This window comes from Daktulosphaira vitifoliae, unplaced genomic scaffold (genome assembly GCF_025091365.1).
Source record: "Daktulosphaira vitifoliae isolate Bord-2020 unplaced genomic scaffold, ASM2509136v1 Scaffold_2, whole genome shotgun sequence".
Lineage (NCBI taxonomy): Eukaryota > Metazoa > Arthropoda > Insecta > Hemiptera > Phylloxeridae > Daktulosphaira > Daktulosphaira vitifoliae.
This window is the reverse complement of record NW_026099573.1, coordinates 1,857,986-1,876,341: the sequence shown is the minus strand read 5'-3', so window position 1 is coordinate 1,876,341 and position 18,356 is coordinate 1,857,986. Positions and strand designations below refer to the sequence as shown.

Genomic DNA, 18,356 nt, shown 5'->3' with positions numbered 1-18,356 from the left:
TAAGTCGAAATGAGATAAAAATTAAATTTTTTTCTAAATCAAACTGAATTAAGAAAAAAATTCAGTGCCACAGGCGTGAAAGACTCAAGTATTACCGTTTCAGAAACCGTACGTTTATCGCATTCGTCACTTAATAAAAATGGAAATTTAGCTAGTTCAAATTTTAAAGTTATTTTTCTCAACTTCAAAGAAACAAAAATATTGAAATATGTCAATTAGATTGATATAATATTTATGAAAATTAGTGTAATCCCCTTATAATAAAATAAAATACAAAACCAAGAATTTTAACACAAAAATATCATATTTTTGAATACGGTAGCTATTTTCACCATGAAGACAAAATAAAGTCCAAAATTTTTTTTTTAATATTAAAGTATATTACATGAGCTTTAATTTAAGATATATATAAAAATGTCAATATTTTCGGAACAATTTCAAAAATTAAGTTGAAAAAGTTCTACTGTCTATATGCATTTTTATGTTTTGAACCTCCCCTGTATTAAGGGAAATGGTTCGATTTAAAAAAAAAGTATGTCGAATTAAAGAGGTATATAAATATTATTTTTTATAAAAAAATTGTATTGATCCATACATTTTTCAAAAAGTTATAACATTTTAAAGTTAAAAATATAAAATTGAGAATTATAACACAAAAATAGCATACGGTAGCCATTTTCACTATGAAGACAAAATAAAGTCCAAAATTTTTTTTTTCCATAATAAAGTATATTACATTAGCTTTAATTTAAGATATATATAAAAGTGTCAGTATTTTCGGAACACTTTCAAAAGTTAAGTGGAAAAAGTTAATTTTTGTGAAAAAGTTGTCATTTTAAATCCCCTTATGTGGGCTGATAAAGGGTTAAATTTATAAAAAAAATATAGCAAATGATAGGTAAAGACATCAAGTATCTATAAAAAAAAAATTTTATTGATTTGTTCATTCTTGAAAAAGTTATGGTAGTTTTAAGTAAAAAAAATTAAAAAAAATTCGAAAATTAGCGATTTTTAAATTTGTAATTTTTTTGGAGGTTTCACCCATTTTCGGGGAAGGAGGGAAATATTTTCAATTTTTGAGGGTAATGTCTTCGACTAGATACAATATGTGATCTTTTGACATATCGTTGAAAGAAATTGGTTCAATGAGAGCTGAGAAAAAGTGTTAACAGACACAAAAAAATCACATCATAAAAAAACTAATACCTTCTCAGCTTCGCATCGAAGCTAAAAAAAATTAAATAAGTTTAATTTCTTATGTCTCATGAATTTTATTCTATGTCAATTCAATTTTATATTATTCATGAAAGTCAGTATATTGCCCTTATAAGATACTTTAAAATAAAATATAAAACCCAGGATTTTAACACAAAACTAGCATATTAGCATAACTGTTGTCGGGACAAATTTTTTTTTTTTCATTTTATGGTATATAACATAACCTTTGATTTGATATATGTTTAAAGGACGCAGTATTTCCGGAACACTAGATACGATTTATGATCTTTTAACGTATTGTTGAAAGAAATCGGTCCATTGAGATCTGAGAAAAAGTGGTAACAGACATAAAAAAAAATAAATAAACACATCATGGTAAAATTAATACCTTTTCAGCTTCGCATCGAATCTAAAAATTAAAAAAATGTTGAAAATTAGCGATTTTGTAGGGGCTTATTTAAATTTCTTAAATAGGTTTACAACTCTTGTTATATATTATAACACAACTAAGGAATAATTATTTTATAAAATAATTCTTTTAATATTTATTTGCTCATCTTATTTTCGCCAGACTCGATCGCCGTACACACATGCGCGAAAATTTATATATATGCTGCATTTGATCGGCGACCAAACAGTTTGTCCTACATGACATTTATTACAACTTTCATATTGTAAAATGTGGTTGAACATTTATTGACACATAATCGCTCCATTAAAACCATAAAACTATTTAAAAACGTAAATAATTATAAAGAACTTAATATTAGGGAGGCAATAGAAATGTTTAAAAATAAAAACAATTTAATTAATTTGCCCACTGAAAAATTCATTAATAAACTTGTGTAAACTGGCAAAATGTGATAATATTACTTAGTGATTACGTCACTAGGTGATAAAGTAACTAGGGATTTATAAGGGATTTTTTTCTAGTCGGGGTGTCAGTATGTGTTTGTGATAAATAATTAAATAAATAACACGGTGGTGTTATTCCGATACGTATTCCGAAATACGTATCCTTGAATTTTCAGTATTTTTTTGTGGCTTTTGATTTTAATATTTTTTAGTTTCTAAATTAATCATATTTTTAACATAGTTTTAAATTTATTTAATGATGGTATGATAACAATATATTTATTATCGAGGCAGCGTTGTTAGCTCTGCGTTCAGCCCCCAACCTAAGGTTATGGTAGAGCTACTGCAGTGCATCGATACGTATGCACTAGGCGATGGGATCACCACTTCCCCTACGCCATTGACTGGGGTCCGCGGGTTCGTTACACCCGTTATCAACTAAGATAACCAATCGATAATAACATCTTCTTCCTCGCCTTAATCCCAACTACTTGGGGGTCGGTCATCGTTTCTTAAACTTCCACTTGACATGATCTCGCACATCATCTACGCTCACATCAGCTGTCCTCAAATCGCATTCAATAGCATCCCTCCATCTCTTTTTTGGTCTTCCTCTACCTCTTCTTCCTTCAACATTCATTTATATAACTGTTCTATAACAGCTTCTAATTCCTCTCTCCTCATAACACGACCAAACCATCTTAGTCTATTTTCTCTCACCTTATCCACGATTGACGCTATACCTATACTGCCTCTTATGTGCTCGTTCCTTATCCTATCTTCTCTAGTCACTCCATTCATCCATCTAAGCATTCTCATCTCTGCTCTACTTTCTTATCAACCGCTTAACACTCTAAACCATACATCATGGGCTCACTGCAGTCTTGTAGAATTTACCTTTCAACGTCATTGGAAATCTTTTATCACCTAAAAGACGCTTTAATCTTTTTCATTGATGTGGCATCAAGTATGACTCATAATCTTTATGCCTCTATAATTCCCACACTCCTGTATGACTCCTTTACCTTCAAATATCGGCACCACAATACTATTCCTTCATTCGTTTGGAATTTTCCCTACTAATATGATTTTATTTAGAAGTTCCTTCAACCACCTTATGCCAACACCGCCTAATATTTTCCATACTTCTATTGGCACTTCATCTGGTCCTACTGCTTTATTCTTTTTCATTAATGCCACAGCCTCCCATACCTCTTTCTCACTAATTAAATCTACCAGTCCTTCATTCCACGAGATATCCTTTAATGTCTCTTTTGGGTACTCCTCATTCAGTAATTTTTCAAAATACTCTTTCCACCTTTTTTTCACATCATCATCACTCAAGAGTACCTTATATAATGATAATCTTTAGACCTTTTCTCTCTTACTTTTGCAAGTCAATAGATTTCTTTCTCGCCTTCCTTTGTTCCTAGCCTATCATACAATTCATCCTCTTAAACTTCGCCTTACTTACTGCACACAAGGTTTCTTTGTACAAGCGTTTATACTCCATCCAATCTTCTCCCCTTTTGCTCTTCTGCCATACTTTGAATTGCTTTTTCTCACTTTCTATGATTGTTTGAACATCGTTATCCCACCACCAGTGGGGATCGATAATAACATGGGTTTATACCCGAGTAGCATTATTTTGGTTCACGGTCGGTTCAAGCGACCCACGAGTGCTGGGAGAGTTCTATGTTCAATAATGAACCGTGTAATTTTTTATAAGTTCCAGGATAGTTCAGCGTTCAATAAATAACCGAACAATTTTTAGTAAGTGCTGGGACCGTTCAATGTTCAAAATAATTGTACGGATTCATCAAAGTTCTTTCATTATAATGAAAGAATCGTTGTAACGGTTATAGCCATTCAAATAGTTTTATTCACTTATATTGTTATTAAACATATTATCCCTTGATTAGTACATTAATAAAAAAAACTTTAAAATAATAGTTATAAATTATTTTCATTGAGACTATAGCGCAAATTTAACATACGAACTTTTGGCGGAATAACCAGACGTGTCAGTAACCGTTGACCAACAGCTTTAGTTCGCGCGATTTTTATTTGTTATTTAATTTTTACTTATTTTATGTTATTTACTTTTAAATTATCAACGATCGTTTTACTCTCTTTACAAATTATGTTTTGAGACATTCGCCATTTTCACAGTGACTAGATAACTTGTCAAGACTGCTCTTTATCCCTGTTCACTCTCACATATGTATTTAACTGAAAAGTTCAATAAAATGTAAGTACATTTAATTTAAATTTAGGACTAAAATAATAAATAGTTATTTTAATTAATTTTAATAATAGCATATATTATTTTTTTAAAAGATAATCATACATTTTAGTAACTACATTTATTGTAATTGTAATAGATACAAGTGGTAAATTATATATTAAATTTTCACATTTTGTATTATGATTAATTATAATTATAATGCAAAATTATTTATTTTAATAAAGTATTATCGTTAGTTATGTTGTTATGAAGTTATTAACAGATACCTCAAGATTTTCCATGAGCTTAAAATGTTTTTAATCATATATCATTGTCGTTATCATCATATCCTAAGCCTTTATCCCAACTATTTGGGGTCAGCTCTAGCTTATTTTAGATCTTCTTATTTATTGATACATGTGATACAAATTACTTCTGTATTTTAATATTTAAAATGGTGCATTTTATATATTTCTCAAAATTGTATACATTGAAATACCATCTCTTAAAAAACTGTTGATTTTTAATGAAAATCCCTCTATTGTACTACTCAATAATTTAAATTTATCAAACATTTTAAGTTAAAAAGAATTGCATCTATTTGAATGAAAATTATATTTCAATAATTCAAATTTTAAATAAATGAAAAGTATAAAGGTTTTCACCGTTTAACAATTAACAGGGTTTTACATTAAACAAGATTTTCATCAGACTCATTTTTGTAATTATTTGTAACCTTTATACCATTAAATCAACAAGATTTTTATACAAATCAACCTATAAAAGGCACATTTTAATCTATGAGGAACAGGCTTACATGTAGCCTAAATAATTTTAAGATATAAATAAAACTATTCACAGTAGTTTCCCAAAACAGAAATCTATATACCTAAGTTGTCTAAAATACCCAATATCCAAAACACAATTATTTTATAACTTAAATAATAACCAAAATAAAATACTTCTTATGAAATATCATGTTAATTTTACTTCACTATATCAAATAGTTACAATAAATAAATGTTGATGGATATCATGCTTTTTTAATTTCCAATATTTAAAAAATATGTCTTTTTTATAAGTATAATAAATATTTTACAAAGCATAGCCATGTACTTGATCAAACATTTGAATACTGTAACACTAAAAGGTTAATTTCTGTATAGTTTATTAACTGAACTTTATGTGTTGGCGCTTAATTGTAAATTGATATAACTCAATAAACATTTTTGAACATTGAGTTCATATTAACCGGAAGTGCAATAACTAATAATAATTTATCATTTACACAAAAATATTTGAACTCCCTATATTCTTTCTTCTCCAGAAATCTGAATAAATATCTATTGACATTTATGAAATAACTTTAAAACTTTATACTCTATTGTATTAAAATATTTTTATTTAAAATAATAAAAAATAATAAATATAATATATTTACTATTATATAATAGTAAATTATAAAATTTTTTATACCCAAAGCATAGTTGTTAATTATTTTTATATAATTTATTAATTTTTTATAGGTATATTATTTTAAATAAAATTATTCTTTGGGAGCATGTTTTATTTAACTTGAAAGGTTGTTCTATTGAAGTATTCTTATCTTCCCTTCTTATTTATATCATTTGGGATACAATTACTAGAGCCTATATTAATACTGGTAAGATACCAACTATTTTAATAATGATTGATCTATAATTGTAACATTGTATATTCATAAAAATAATAATAATAATATTATTATTTTTATGAATATATATATATATATATAATTTAATTTATTATAATTGATGAGTTATTGTTTTTTTTTCTTTCCAGAAAAATGTTTTGTTGCTTAAAGTGGGTACCATTAAAAGTTTCAGTGCATATACGAGAACAGCATTTGATTTTTGTATGACAAGAGAAATGGCCGCAAATTTTAGTTTTTGTGACAACACCAAACAAGCTTTTAATAAGCTTCACATTTTTTAGGTAATTCGTGGTATGAACATTAAACTGTAATAAAAATGCAAATTGAATATGTTAATATATTGGTAGCGCCTTAGTAAATCAAACTAAGTCTGGAAGACTAATTTTGAAACTACAAAGAAAAAATAACTTTATAATTTATACTACATTTTTCATAGAAAAACTTGAATGATTTTGGGGTGTCGTGTGTACAGATCACGCTATGTTGGTTAAAATGCTGTCATTGAAGAAGCCATAAGGTTTCAAACAATATAAAGATTGTTGGTGTAAATCCCAAACAGACTTACTTCTTTTTATTACAGAGAAAAAATACTGGTTATATCATAGTATAATTAGTATTTTTATTCTTTTCTAAATAGCAGTTAAAAAATCATTGTATAAAAAGAAATGAAGATGATGCTACAACCTGTATACAGGAGTGATCCTAGTAGTAAATTTTATGGGGGTGTGAAGTGAATATTGCCGACAAAGTACTTTCATGGATACAAAATTCTACCATTTATTTTAAAAATTTCGTCTTATGATTTTAATAAACTTTGGGGGATATGACATCCCCACACTCTTCTATGAAATAGTCCCTTCTATACAACATGTTTTGCCTGTGCTCCGTCCATCTGTTTTATAAATATACTACATGTTCAATAAATAAAGAAAAACAAGCCAATTGTTACGAACAATGGGAACCCTTATCCTTAATTTTTGAATCCTTGTATGTTCTATACAAATATATTTACTAGTTATTATATGTACTAATGTTTGTTTATTTTTTATTTTTTAGATGCTATGTCTGGCTAAATCATAATACCTGAACACGAAAGAACATTTAACAAAATAATAGCTAATATTTTAAAGCATTCTGGTAATAAAGCATCACAGCAATAAAATCCTTTTTTTTTTTTATTATTATTCAATCAACATTTCATTTTTTTGTAAATGATTTTTAAAATTTATTTACTTAGTTTTTTTTTTAACAGTGAAAACAAAATATAGCATTTAGGAAACAAAATAAAAACAGTAAAAAAAAAAACATGGTAATCTTATGCCATCTTATTGAATACTACTTATATGTTTTACTTCTTTTGTTGTACTTATGGCAATGATTTTCTTTTATTCAATTTCATGGAAATTAAATTTAAATTACTAATTGTTTTTATAACTNTGGAAATTAAATTAAAATTACTAATTGTTTTTATAACCACAGTAATATTTTTTGTTATATCAACTATTGCAATTTCACAATTTACTAATACTGTACTAATATTAACTATATATTTCTTGTCTAAACTCTATAACACCTTAGTGATTAATTTATTATGATAAAATATTTTTATTGGATTTTTTTGATATATATTGTACAACAATAAATCAAACTGAGTTACAGTAAATAAATTGCTGACATTGCTAACATCATTATTTTTATTTAAAATTAATTATTGTAATTAATTTATATTAATTATTATCAAATTGTATGAATGGATTGTTTACTAATTATCATTTAATATAAAATAAACCTAAAATTCGAAGGTTAACTATTTTATTTTATATTTACATATAATATATTTTATTTTATTTTATACATTGTGTATATAGTATTACAATTTATTATTTTAAAATTATAAAATGTTTGAATATATACAAAACCTATACATTTAATTTAAAATACCGTAACTGCTAATGAACTCTTAATGAATCGTCGTAGAGCTTGCTTTTATTGAACTAATGAACGATTATTGAACTGTTATCGAGGGTTTTATAATTGAACCGAGGGACGGTCTTTTAACTCTTTCTGAACTTTTGTAGAACTCGGTTCACCCCATGTTAAAATCCGTATTCAAATCTCATTTTGAACCGTGCTGTGAACGGGTTTTGAACTGAGTTCAGCACCGTTGTTACTATATTAAATGAACCCAGTATGAACTCGAATTGCTACTCGGGTAAAATGTTAGTCGATATAGTTGTCTTGTGGAGCAAAAATTGACGCCTTCGCAGTTTTCCCGTTAATGTTATCACCTATTTTTGAAGTGTTTATTGCGTAGAGATACACACTGATTTAAAAAGAAATATTTTTATTGATAAAAATGGACTCAAAACAAATAACAGATTTTTTGAAAAAAATCCTAAGTATATGATTAATAAAAGTTATGAGCAAAGAAAAAGTCATTTTACAGTACCTTATCCATAAACATTTTTTGTGCCCCCCACTATAAATTTCTAAATACGCCAATGATTATATATATATATAATAATCTATATAGATATAAAATTAGATTAAAAATCTAAAATTAGGTTTTCCTATCTCATATTTTTTATTAATTTTCTAATATGTATAACCTCAAATGTTTTTTAACGATTGTTATTTATATCACAAAATGGTACATTAGTGTACAAGATATTATTATATTCGATTAATATTAAATTTAATTATAAAACTAAATCTATAAAAATAAATTAAATTTGTGTATAAATTTTTGATGTCTACGTTTTGGGGAAGGGCCAAAAAATGATTTGATTGAAAGTTATTTTAATTTACCTGTATATAGGAGTTGGCAATAGGTGGCTCATACCACATTAGAAAATAAATGAAATGCCAATAATATTTTATATATGTTATTTTTCAACTTATAACTAATAATAATGTATATAATATAAAATTTATTTTATATTACATATATTGATTAAAATTTCATTTGTTAGTCCTAATTTATTTGAAACTAATAATTAGCCTATTCAAAAATTAATTGTTGATTCCTATAATAGATGAAGAACAAATCTCAAATGCAAAGAGTTTAAAAATTTAAAATTAATCATTATTGGGTAAATATTAACATGAGTAACATAATAATAACAATAAATCATTGAATACTTCAGCTAACACTAAGATAAATGAATTAAAGAAATTATAACTATTTATATTAGCATTAAAAAAAACTATTAAAATCTAATAAGGTGTAAAAAATTCTACAATGTTTATTGATTTTGGATTTAAACTAAAGCTTATATTAAATTATTGTGTGCTAGAATTAAAAAAATAAAACAAAGTAATAAGGAGCAAAAAATAAAAAATAAAAAATGAAATATTTTAATTAAAAATTACTATATTAAATTTTTAAAAATAATAGCTGTCAACATTAAAAATCTAACTCAAGAAAATTATAAAATAAATTAATTATATACACCTCAAATTAAATTACATTTTTTTATATTAACTTTGAAAAAAATTTTTTATAATTTTATTAAAAGTTTTACTGAGTAAAATATAATAATACATTTTTTAGAACTCATATTTGGCTTAACCAAATTTCGAACTATAAATAAAATATAAAAGAACATTTATTACAAAAATTAGTAATGAATGATTATGTCAGTGTTTTATTACTAATTTGATTTTATAAAAATATTATTAATACTTTTTAATCAGTCATGAAAAACTCACAATCTTAAATGTATAAATATTATTTAAAATAATGTTAATGAATTTAAAGTTTATTAAATAAATGTAAAATATTATACAAGTTTATTACATAATACTGTGGCTAAGTCAGGCTTATAAGTGTTAATGAATAATATTTAAATACAAAAGAAAATGTAATTCTTGCATAGGTAATATTAACAATCTTCTCTTTGGTGAAATTATATAAATTAAAATATCAAAAAAATATTTGACACCGTTGGTCTAAAAAAATATATTAACAAATAATAATATCAGACATTACTTATATCTATGTATTATTTATAAACTTGCAAATTAATTATCATTGAATAAATTTATCAAGACCTTGTTAATAATTTATAACGAAATTAAAAGAACTCTATATTACAGGCAAGTATTAAAATACATTTAAAAATGCATAATATTTTTGAAGTTAAAATAGAAAAACTAAAATAATTTGTAAAATAATACATGTAGTTTTAATTGAATAAAAATAATCATGGTAATGTACAAAAATAAATATAATATAATGTTATGAAATGTCAAACAATTTTTTTATTTACACAACATTTAGAAAAAAATGATTTTTACATTTTATTTTTCAATAATGGATATAGTAAATCTATGACTTCTTCAAAACATACATTTTGATGTATATAAATACTTTCTTAATTTGCTACAGACAATTAATAGTATATTTTTGTATTATTTGGCACTTACATTTATTAATTCATTATCAGTTAGAAAAAAGTAGATTGTTCATTAAATTATTGAAACTAAGTCATATTTCTAATTGATATTATTCAGAATTTTTTTTAAAAAAGTCCACAATCTTTTAAGTTATTTTTAATAATAACATCAGTAACTGCATCAAAAACAAATTGTATATTATTAGTATCTGTGGCACAAGTGAAATGAGTATAAATCTCTTTTTGATCCTTTCTTTTGTTTAAACTTTCAAATTTCATTTGGATATAAGCTGCTGCTTCTTCATAATTATTAGAACCTAAAAATAGGTAGTTAAAATTGTTAAAACTTGAACATTTCCAAAAACACTGGAAAAAACTTGCCTGTATATTCAGGGAAACATGAACTTAGGGGACTTCTTTGTATTTTTTCCTCAAAAAGATCCTTCTTGTTTAAAAATAGTATTATTGATGTATCAACAAACCATTTACTATTACATATTGAATCAAATAATTTCATTGATTCAATCATTCTATTCATTTCTTCATCTTCTGCAAGAACTAAGTCATAACCTATAAAATACAGTCATAATAAAATTTACTTTATTACCTAATACACAACAAATGATAGAAATTTAATTCTTACCCGAAAGTGCAACACAAAAAATTATAGCAGTAACACCTTCAAAACAGTGTATCCACTTCTTCCTTTCTGAACGTTGTCCCCCAACATCAAACATTCTATTAAAATAATTAATAATATTTAGTATATATTATAGAAAATGAGTGTCTTATTATTTATTATATAATGACATTATTATATAATAATTTTTTTTTCATCTCCTAAGAGATAAAAGGGTGGGTACAGTTTGTACTATTATATGTGTACTGTCTATGCTACATACCCACTTTAAGTGTTAATACGTTATTACTAATGAACAATCTACAGAAAAATAATTTTTTTTTTCTAATTAACAAGTTAAAACTAATGGTTCTTATTTTTATTGATTTTTAAGCCTATAAATGACCTCCCCCGAGTTTTCTTAACATTGATGAATAGTTAGCCTGATACCAATGAGAGGGATGGTAACTCCAAATACCACACTAATTTCTCGTTCAGCAAATGAAGCTACCTGTAACCAAACCAAAGGCTGTGCACATGAAGCACTATTGTGTTACCGACTCAATTACATCATCCCTCTTGTTTTTATTTAGAAAATTAAAATTAAAGTTTTTTATCCTTTATAATTTTTAAGAAAATTAGAGTCTTAACTTTAATTAATCACCCTTTAAATACATAGTTCTACAAATAATAATAATACAAATCAACACAATATAAATAAACAATGTAATTCTATATTTAAAATTTATAAAAAAATTACTTGAAATTTAATCCTTTAAAATTAAAATTTGTTTCAATAATTCCAGTAGTTTTAACTCTCGTTCTTAAAACATCTTGCTGTGTTGGTACATAATTAGGTAATGAAATTCTATCTAAAGCATTTAAGTAATATGCAGCAGAATCATTCAATTGATACTCTCTTGAACGTAAAAAACATTCTTGAACTCCACTATCTGCCCAAAGCCTTTTCATTAATTTTACAAGTTCTGGAGTCAATTCTCCTTCTGCTGTTGCACTTGCTAATGAAAAGAATTGACGAGCATTGTCCTGTAATTATATTACAATTTTTCATTATAACAAATGACTTTATTACCAAAAAATTTTATTTATAAATTTATCAACACAATTAGCCATTTTATAAAGTAGATTTTAAGAAAAAAATTGTTAAAAATAAGTCTTATTAATATTAAGTAGTACATTTTCTGTAGTATTTTAAGGTTTGTGATAATTTTAATTTCATGTGCTTTACAGTATTAAAAATTTATCAAAATTAGAAAAATATAAAAGTAAAGTATATTCTCACAAACCTGTTCTAATGTGAAATAAGCTTTACCTTTATACTTTTTTAATTTAGATAGGACAACTTTAAAACCGTAAAATAAACATAAAAATATTCAAATTTGTAAAAAATTGAACTAAAGAACATTTAAAGATGATTTTTCTATCAAATTTTTTCTTAAAATCTAGACTAAAAAATGGTATTCTTAATATTTGTTTTACATTCTTCTCAAATTAAAAAAATATAAACATGATGATAATTTTATAGTTCTAAAGTATAATAGTGGTTATTTAGAAAAAAAAAAATAACACAATAGATTTAGTAGATCAATAGTTATTAGAAAAGTTGTAAAACACTGTGACCCCTTTTATATTTACACATAAAAATCAACACTTTGTTAATTTTATTTAAGACATTAACATGATTAGATTTTTTAAAAAGTCCATTTAAATCTTTATATATTTTAATATATCAAAATTATTCTAGTATATAATAAATACTAGTTATATTGCACTCCCTCTTTCAACATCAAGATAGTTTTACCATATCTTACTATTCATCTTAAATTTTTGTACAATGACACAATATCATGTTTTCTTCAGCCGCATATCATGTTATCAATCTATATGAAAATGTATTAGGATCTGAATCATAAGTGCATGGTGGCCTAGTAGTAAGGTATGTCTCTACAATTCCTTGAATAGTGGGTTCCCGTTTCATGCAACTTATTTTTCACACAATTTCCGGGACACTAAGACCGGCCATCAATCACCCGTGGCCATTTTAACAACTAATTTTTTATTTTTTAAGTTAAACCTTAATTTTGTGATAATTTTTATATATTTGTTCTGTTTTATTTAATTAATTAAGTTTTTAGTGAATTTTAAATTAGAGAATGTGGGAGATTGTGTCAAGTGGAAGTTTAAGATAAGGGTGGCCAACCCCAAGTAGTTGGCATTAAGGCGAGGAAGAAGAAGAAGTGAATTTAAAATGTAACTAAATGATGGCCTAGTGCTAAAATTAGTAGTTACCATTTTTAATTTTATAATACTGTAAACACCACTAAATCTCACTTAAAAATGAAATTGTTCAATATACATTCTATTTAATAAATGTAAAATTACTAACTGTTTTGCTCGGATCTGAAAAGTCAATTCTCAAAATTCCCATAGCTCTTATAATTGCCATTAAACTTTGAATAGTATTGCTAAACACAACTGGTCTATATTGTTCACATTCTTCTTTTGAATATCCAGTTTCATGAATAATTTTCATTTGCTTCACAATTGTACTTTTACCTGATTCACCGGCTCCTAACAAAAAAAAAATATATACATATAAGCATCTGGGACAGGTGATTAGTCTGACGCTGAAGAGAGGCATGACAACTCTAATCAACAAACTGATTTCTAATTTAGGAAATAAAGCCACTTCTGATTGAGCTTAAAACTGATACAATATTCATCAAGAATTGCTATGTTACCAACTCAGCCACATTATCCCTCTAACCATCAATTAAAGTATCATAATATTTTTGGTTTCTGTGGTTTTTGAACATGTATTAAAAAAAGTTTAATATACATGACAACCTTATTAGATATAAGAAAAATTGTCAAAAACAGAAATAAGTTTAGTTCCTAGCCCTGGTTATCTTATATTTTTAATGGACTGTCTAATAAAATCTTATGCATCGGAAAATGAATTACTTATCCTCTAGTACTACTTAAGTACCATGTTTTATATTTTATCATGTGTGAACAAAAATCTAGTGTATCCAATATATGGCATCACATTAAAATATACAATAAAACAATGATTTTTAATAAAAAAAATTTTTTTTTTTTTTTAATATTTAGTTTTATTTTTAATTTAGTCACTAAAGCTTAAAATAATGATAACATAATCAAACTTATACAAAATTTCATATAAAGAAATTCTATTGCATAAAATATTAATAAATTATGAAAACTATTACTATCAGTTACTGTGAAATATTTAAATTCTTGACTATATTAAATACATCCTTTAGTTATATATAAGTCATAATAAAGTTCTAGATCTATTTACATTTAATTTGTCAGAACGCTCTCAAGAAGTAAAAGTGCATAAAAACCTAATAGGTTTATTGTAAATATAAATTGTTTAAGAACCTGGCTATGGTTTAGTCGATAGACAGTTATAGTATTGATATTTGGAGAAATGCTTCTAATGGTATAATAAAATTTTTAAGTTACTATCAGTTTAATTTTTAGATATATTTTAAATGAACATTATCAGTTTATTTATTTAAAATAAATGACTAGAATTTTTTTGTTTTAAATTATATTATATAGATTTTATTATTATTTGTATTATTGATATATCAATTTCTACACCCTATTACAAACTATACATGTATATATATATTAGGATGGTCCTTATTTTTCAACTTCATAAATTCAGAGTTATANTATATGGCATCACATTAAAATATACAATAAAACAATGATTTTTAATAAAAAAATTTTTTTTTTTTTTTTTAATATTTAGTTTTATTTTTAATTTAGTCACTAAAGCTTAAAATAATGATAACATAATCAAACTTATACAAAATTTCATATAAAGAAATTCTATTGCATAAAATATTAATAAATTATGAAAACTATTACTATCAGTTACTGTGAAATATAAAGAACAATTTTTATAGAACTCAATGTGAACAAAAAATAAAGTAATTTATTATTTTTTTGTAAAAATAATATTTTTTCGTAAAAATAAGAAAAATCAGTTTCAATTAATTTTTTTAAAAAAATTACATAGTTTTCAGTTATACTTTTCCAGTGTGTTAAATTTTAATTGTACGCAGAAATTGTACAGAAGTAATATTAATCACCATGATATCTTCTATAAAAAAGGTTATTTGAGTTTTTTTTCGAATTATGAATCCTTTCCAAATAAAAATTTAAAACAACTACGAAAACGTGTTTTTTTTTTTAATTTTTTTTGCATATATGTTTGTTTTTTTGTTCATAAATTAACAAATTTTCTTAGTTATATTAAATAAAAAATAAACAAGAAACACAAGTAAATGCACTACAAGATAAGTGTTGTTTTGTAGTTGAATGTTATATTAAAATGTGGTTTTCAGCTGCGAATATTATAACAGCTCCTGTAATGATTTAATGTTATTAAAAAAGTTATTAAATTACAGTAATAATAAACTAGGAGAAGTAGCTATAAAAAAATTTATGATATTTAAATGATGAGTGTGCTGTGTTTTCTTTATTTGACGATAGACTTGATATTAATATTAAACAGCGAATAGCAAAAAAAATATTAAACTTAAAAAATAAAAGGGTGTACACTCAAAAAAAGAAAATCTACTCCATTTTTGAAGAACTTCAACCCCTTTGAGGCACGTGAAGGGGTTGACTTATTGTAATTAAATTTTACCAGTTTCATTTTTTCAGTGAACCTAACGAAATTTTGAGCCCGTGACTCTGAATTTCTTAAAAAAAAAATTTTCTTCTATAACCAAGGACCACCCTAATATAAATATATTTATATATACAAACTAATATTATAATTATGATATTTATACATCTGTAATGTTTCTCAAATAACAATAAAGATATTATAAGTGAATCTAAAGTAAGGAATATTTAAAGAACTTGGCGATTTTCAACTTTATTATAAGAATTAGCGTAATCAAATGTATTTATAAAGTTATAACAATTTAATATTTGTTGTGTAACGTGATGGATAGTAGTTTAGATTCCATTAAGCATTGAAATTATGCTACACTTACCACGTTAGTTGTCAGATGAGTTACAACATATTCATTTTAATAATAGCAAATAAAATAATTTCTTTTATGGAAGACAAAAGTAAAATCACTTTACTATTACTTCCCCAGGGTACACTAATCCAATTAAGAATTAGTTGTTTTTAATAAACCTAAGTCGAAAAAAAAAATTATAAAATTTTTTATAATACATAAAAATAAACATCATTAAAAATAAGAGTATTAATTTATAGAACTAGTAAAACTTAATATTAGAGCAATAATTTATTACTAACTTAGTAATAGTATACCTGTGTAAAGAGACATGTAATAAATTAAAACACAAGATTTTAAAAAACAAAATTATAGCCGCAATTTTAACAAAATATTTGGGGATTTAAATCAATTACTCCTCTTCTTAACATTTTTTTTTATAAATTATTGACATTCATTTTCATAATTTTTTTTTCTTGGAGGGCTGTCACAGAATTAGAGAAGTTAGTTCCCTACCAGATTGAGTCTATGATTAAAACAGTAATGCTGTTAGTTAGAAAATCTCGAAAAAATGTATATCTTACAAAATAAGCCAATGTTTATTAAGATAGAATAATATTACATTAGAAAGTAATATGATATATTTACCAAGCAATAATAGTTTCACTTCTCTTGCTGCTTTTTCACCATCGGCACGAAGAGTTTTATCAATTTTTTTTGAACGCTCTACTGCTTCCTTTTCGCCAGAACTTATTGTGCACCCCATAATGAATTTGTGTACTTATAGAGTAAACACACCAATAACAGAAAAAACAACTAATAAGAACTAAATTTTAAGACGTTACAGTTACAGTAAAAAGAATGTTAAATCTGAATATTTATTAACAATATACTAAAATATCATTAAAAAAAAAGTAATAATAAAAACGGTTAATATTAATTTCATCCAAAAATTCATTCACTATACTTAAATACGGATAAAAATTGTACCGCCTCTCCAATCACACATTTTTGTAACAGTCGCCGTGATGTAAACAGTTGTTATCATTTATTGAAGAATGCAGGGCGGTTATGGTTTGCTTCGCACTCTAGTGGACATTTAAATTAATAATGTAAAGAGTAGGCATGGGCTAAATAATATAAACATCGATACTATCGATATTTGATTTCTTTCTATATTGTATTGTATTGTATTGTATCTAATTATAATCAACAATAAATTAAAATTATTTGATATATCAAGTTAAAATTGTAAAATCCACATCTTTATAAAAGCATAATTTATATTAAAACTGAACATTTCTGAGTTAAAATATATATTTAACATTTTACAACATACTGCAATCTTGTAATGTTAAAGTACAGTCAATTAGTAAATAAAATTATTTAAAAGTATAACACAGCAACAAGTGATAACAGAAGTAATCTGTTGTTAAATATACATTTGATATAATCCTTGATATTAGCCCTTGAAAGAAAGGCATTAAAGATAAATAGAAGTAAAATGGAATAAATAGATTGGATGTAATTGGGGGTGTATGAGGACTGCTGGTGTGTATATTGATAATGTGAGAAATCATGTTCACTGGAGAGTTAGAATATTGGTGACCGACCACAAGAGTGAGGATATAGCAAAAGAGTAAAAGAAACTTAAATTTTCATTTGATTTATGGTGTAATTAGAAATATTTTGGAAGAAATAAATTATTATTATTAATAAAAGCGAAAATTTCTGTAAAACAAAAGTGGCGGTCAATTTATACATGATAAGTTATTGAGCGTAACTAATATAAAAAAATTATTATTCCTAAAAGTCCTAAGATTTTAAGTTTTGGTTATTATTTATATGTAGTTAAATTCAACGTGGTACAAAAACAAATATTTGAATTAGGCTTTATAAAAAGAAATCCACTTAATTTAATATGAAAATATCAATATAATCAAACAGTGATGTTTTTCGCAAACCTAATAAAGAGTAATAAGAATAATGGAAAACTTATATAAAACACGTTGTATTGTATAAAAAATAGTTAACATTTTCAAGGACGTAATCTCGTCATTTTTACTTAAAATTTTACTTCATAACCTATCCATAAAATGACTATTCTTAAATTTAAAAAAAATTTCAATAAGAAAACTCAGCACAATTGGGATGTGGAATAGTTGGGCCAGTATAGATTTAATGAAAGTTCATTATATACCAATGTATTTATTCGGTAAATTTTTTTTATAAAGTATTTCATTAAGTCATTTAATGTTTATATATGTTTGTCATAGAAGTAACAAAATATACTACTTTATAACTTTTTTAA

At 24.9% G+C, this 18,356-nt stretch overlaps 1 protein-coding gene and 1 long non-coding RNA gene across 2 annotated transcripts; one reads left to right on the top strand and one right to left on the bottom strand.

Annotated features, from left to right (window-relative positions):
- Window positions 1–4,309: 4,309 nt before the first annotated feature.
- Window positions 4,310–7,199, top strand: LOC126897727 (uncharacterized). The gene is made up of 4 exons (XR_007702174.1): window positions 4,310–4,324; window positions 5,827–5,963; window positions 6,122–6,274; window positions 7,050–7,199. It is a non-coding gene; the product is annotated as an uncharacterized LOC126897727 (long non-coding RNA).
- A 3,075-nt stretch (window positions 7,200–10,274) lies between these two features.
- On the bottom strand, window positions 10,275–16,844 carry LOC126897722 (guanine nucleotide-binding protein G(i) subunit alpha). Its single transcript, XM_050671533.1, has 6 exons — window positions 16,694–16,844; window positions 13,417–13,601; window positions 11,770–12,056; window positions 11,034–11,128; window positions 10,772–10,960; window positions 10,275–10,707 (listed from the first exon to the last, which is right to left on the bottom strand). The coding sequence occupies exons 1-6, from the start codon at window positions 16,809–16,811 to the stop codon at window positions 10,517–10,519; spliced, it is 1,065 nt and encodes a 354-aa protein (XP_050527490.1). The 5' UTR covers window positions 16,812–16,844; the 3' UTR covers window positions 10,275–10,516.
- Window positions 16,845–18,356: the final 1,512 nt, after the last annotated feature.

Coding starts and splice junctions, on each gene's coding strand:
- LOC126897722 (XM_050671533.1), bottom strand. CDS start 16,811: ATGGGGTGCACAATAAGTTCTGGCGAAAAGGAAGCAGTAGAGCGTTCA. Junction 10,961..11,033: donor TTTTTGTGTTGCACTTTCGG/GTAAGAATTAAA, acceptor TGTATTTTATAG/GTTATGACTTAGTTCTTGCA. Junction 10,708..10,771: donor ATGTTTCCCTGAATATACAG/GCAAGTTTTTTC, acceptor ACCTATTTTTAG/GTTCTAATAATTATGAAGAA.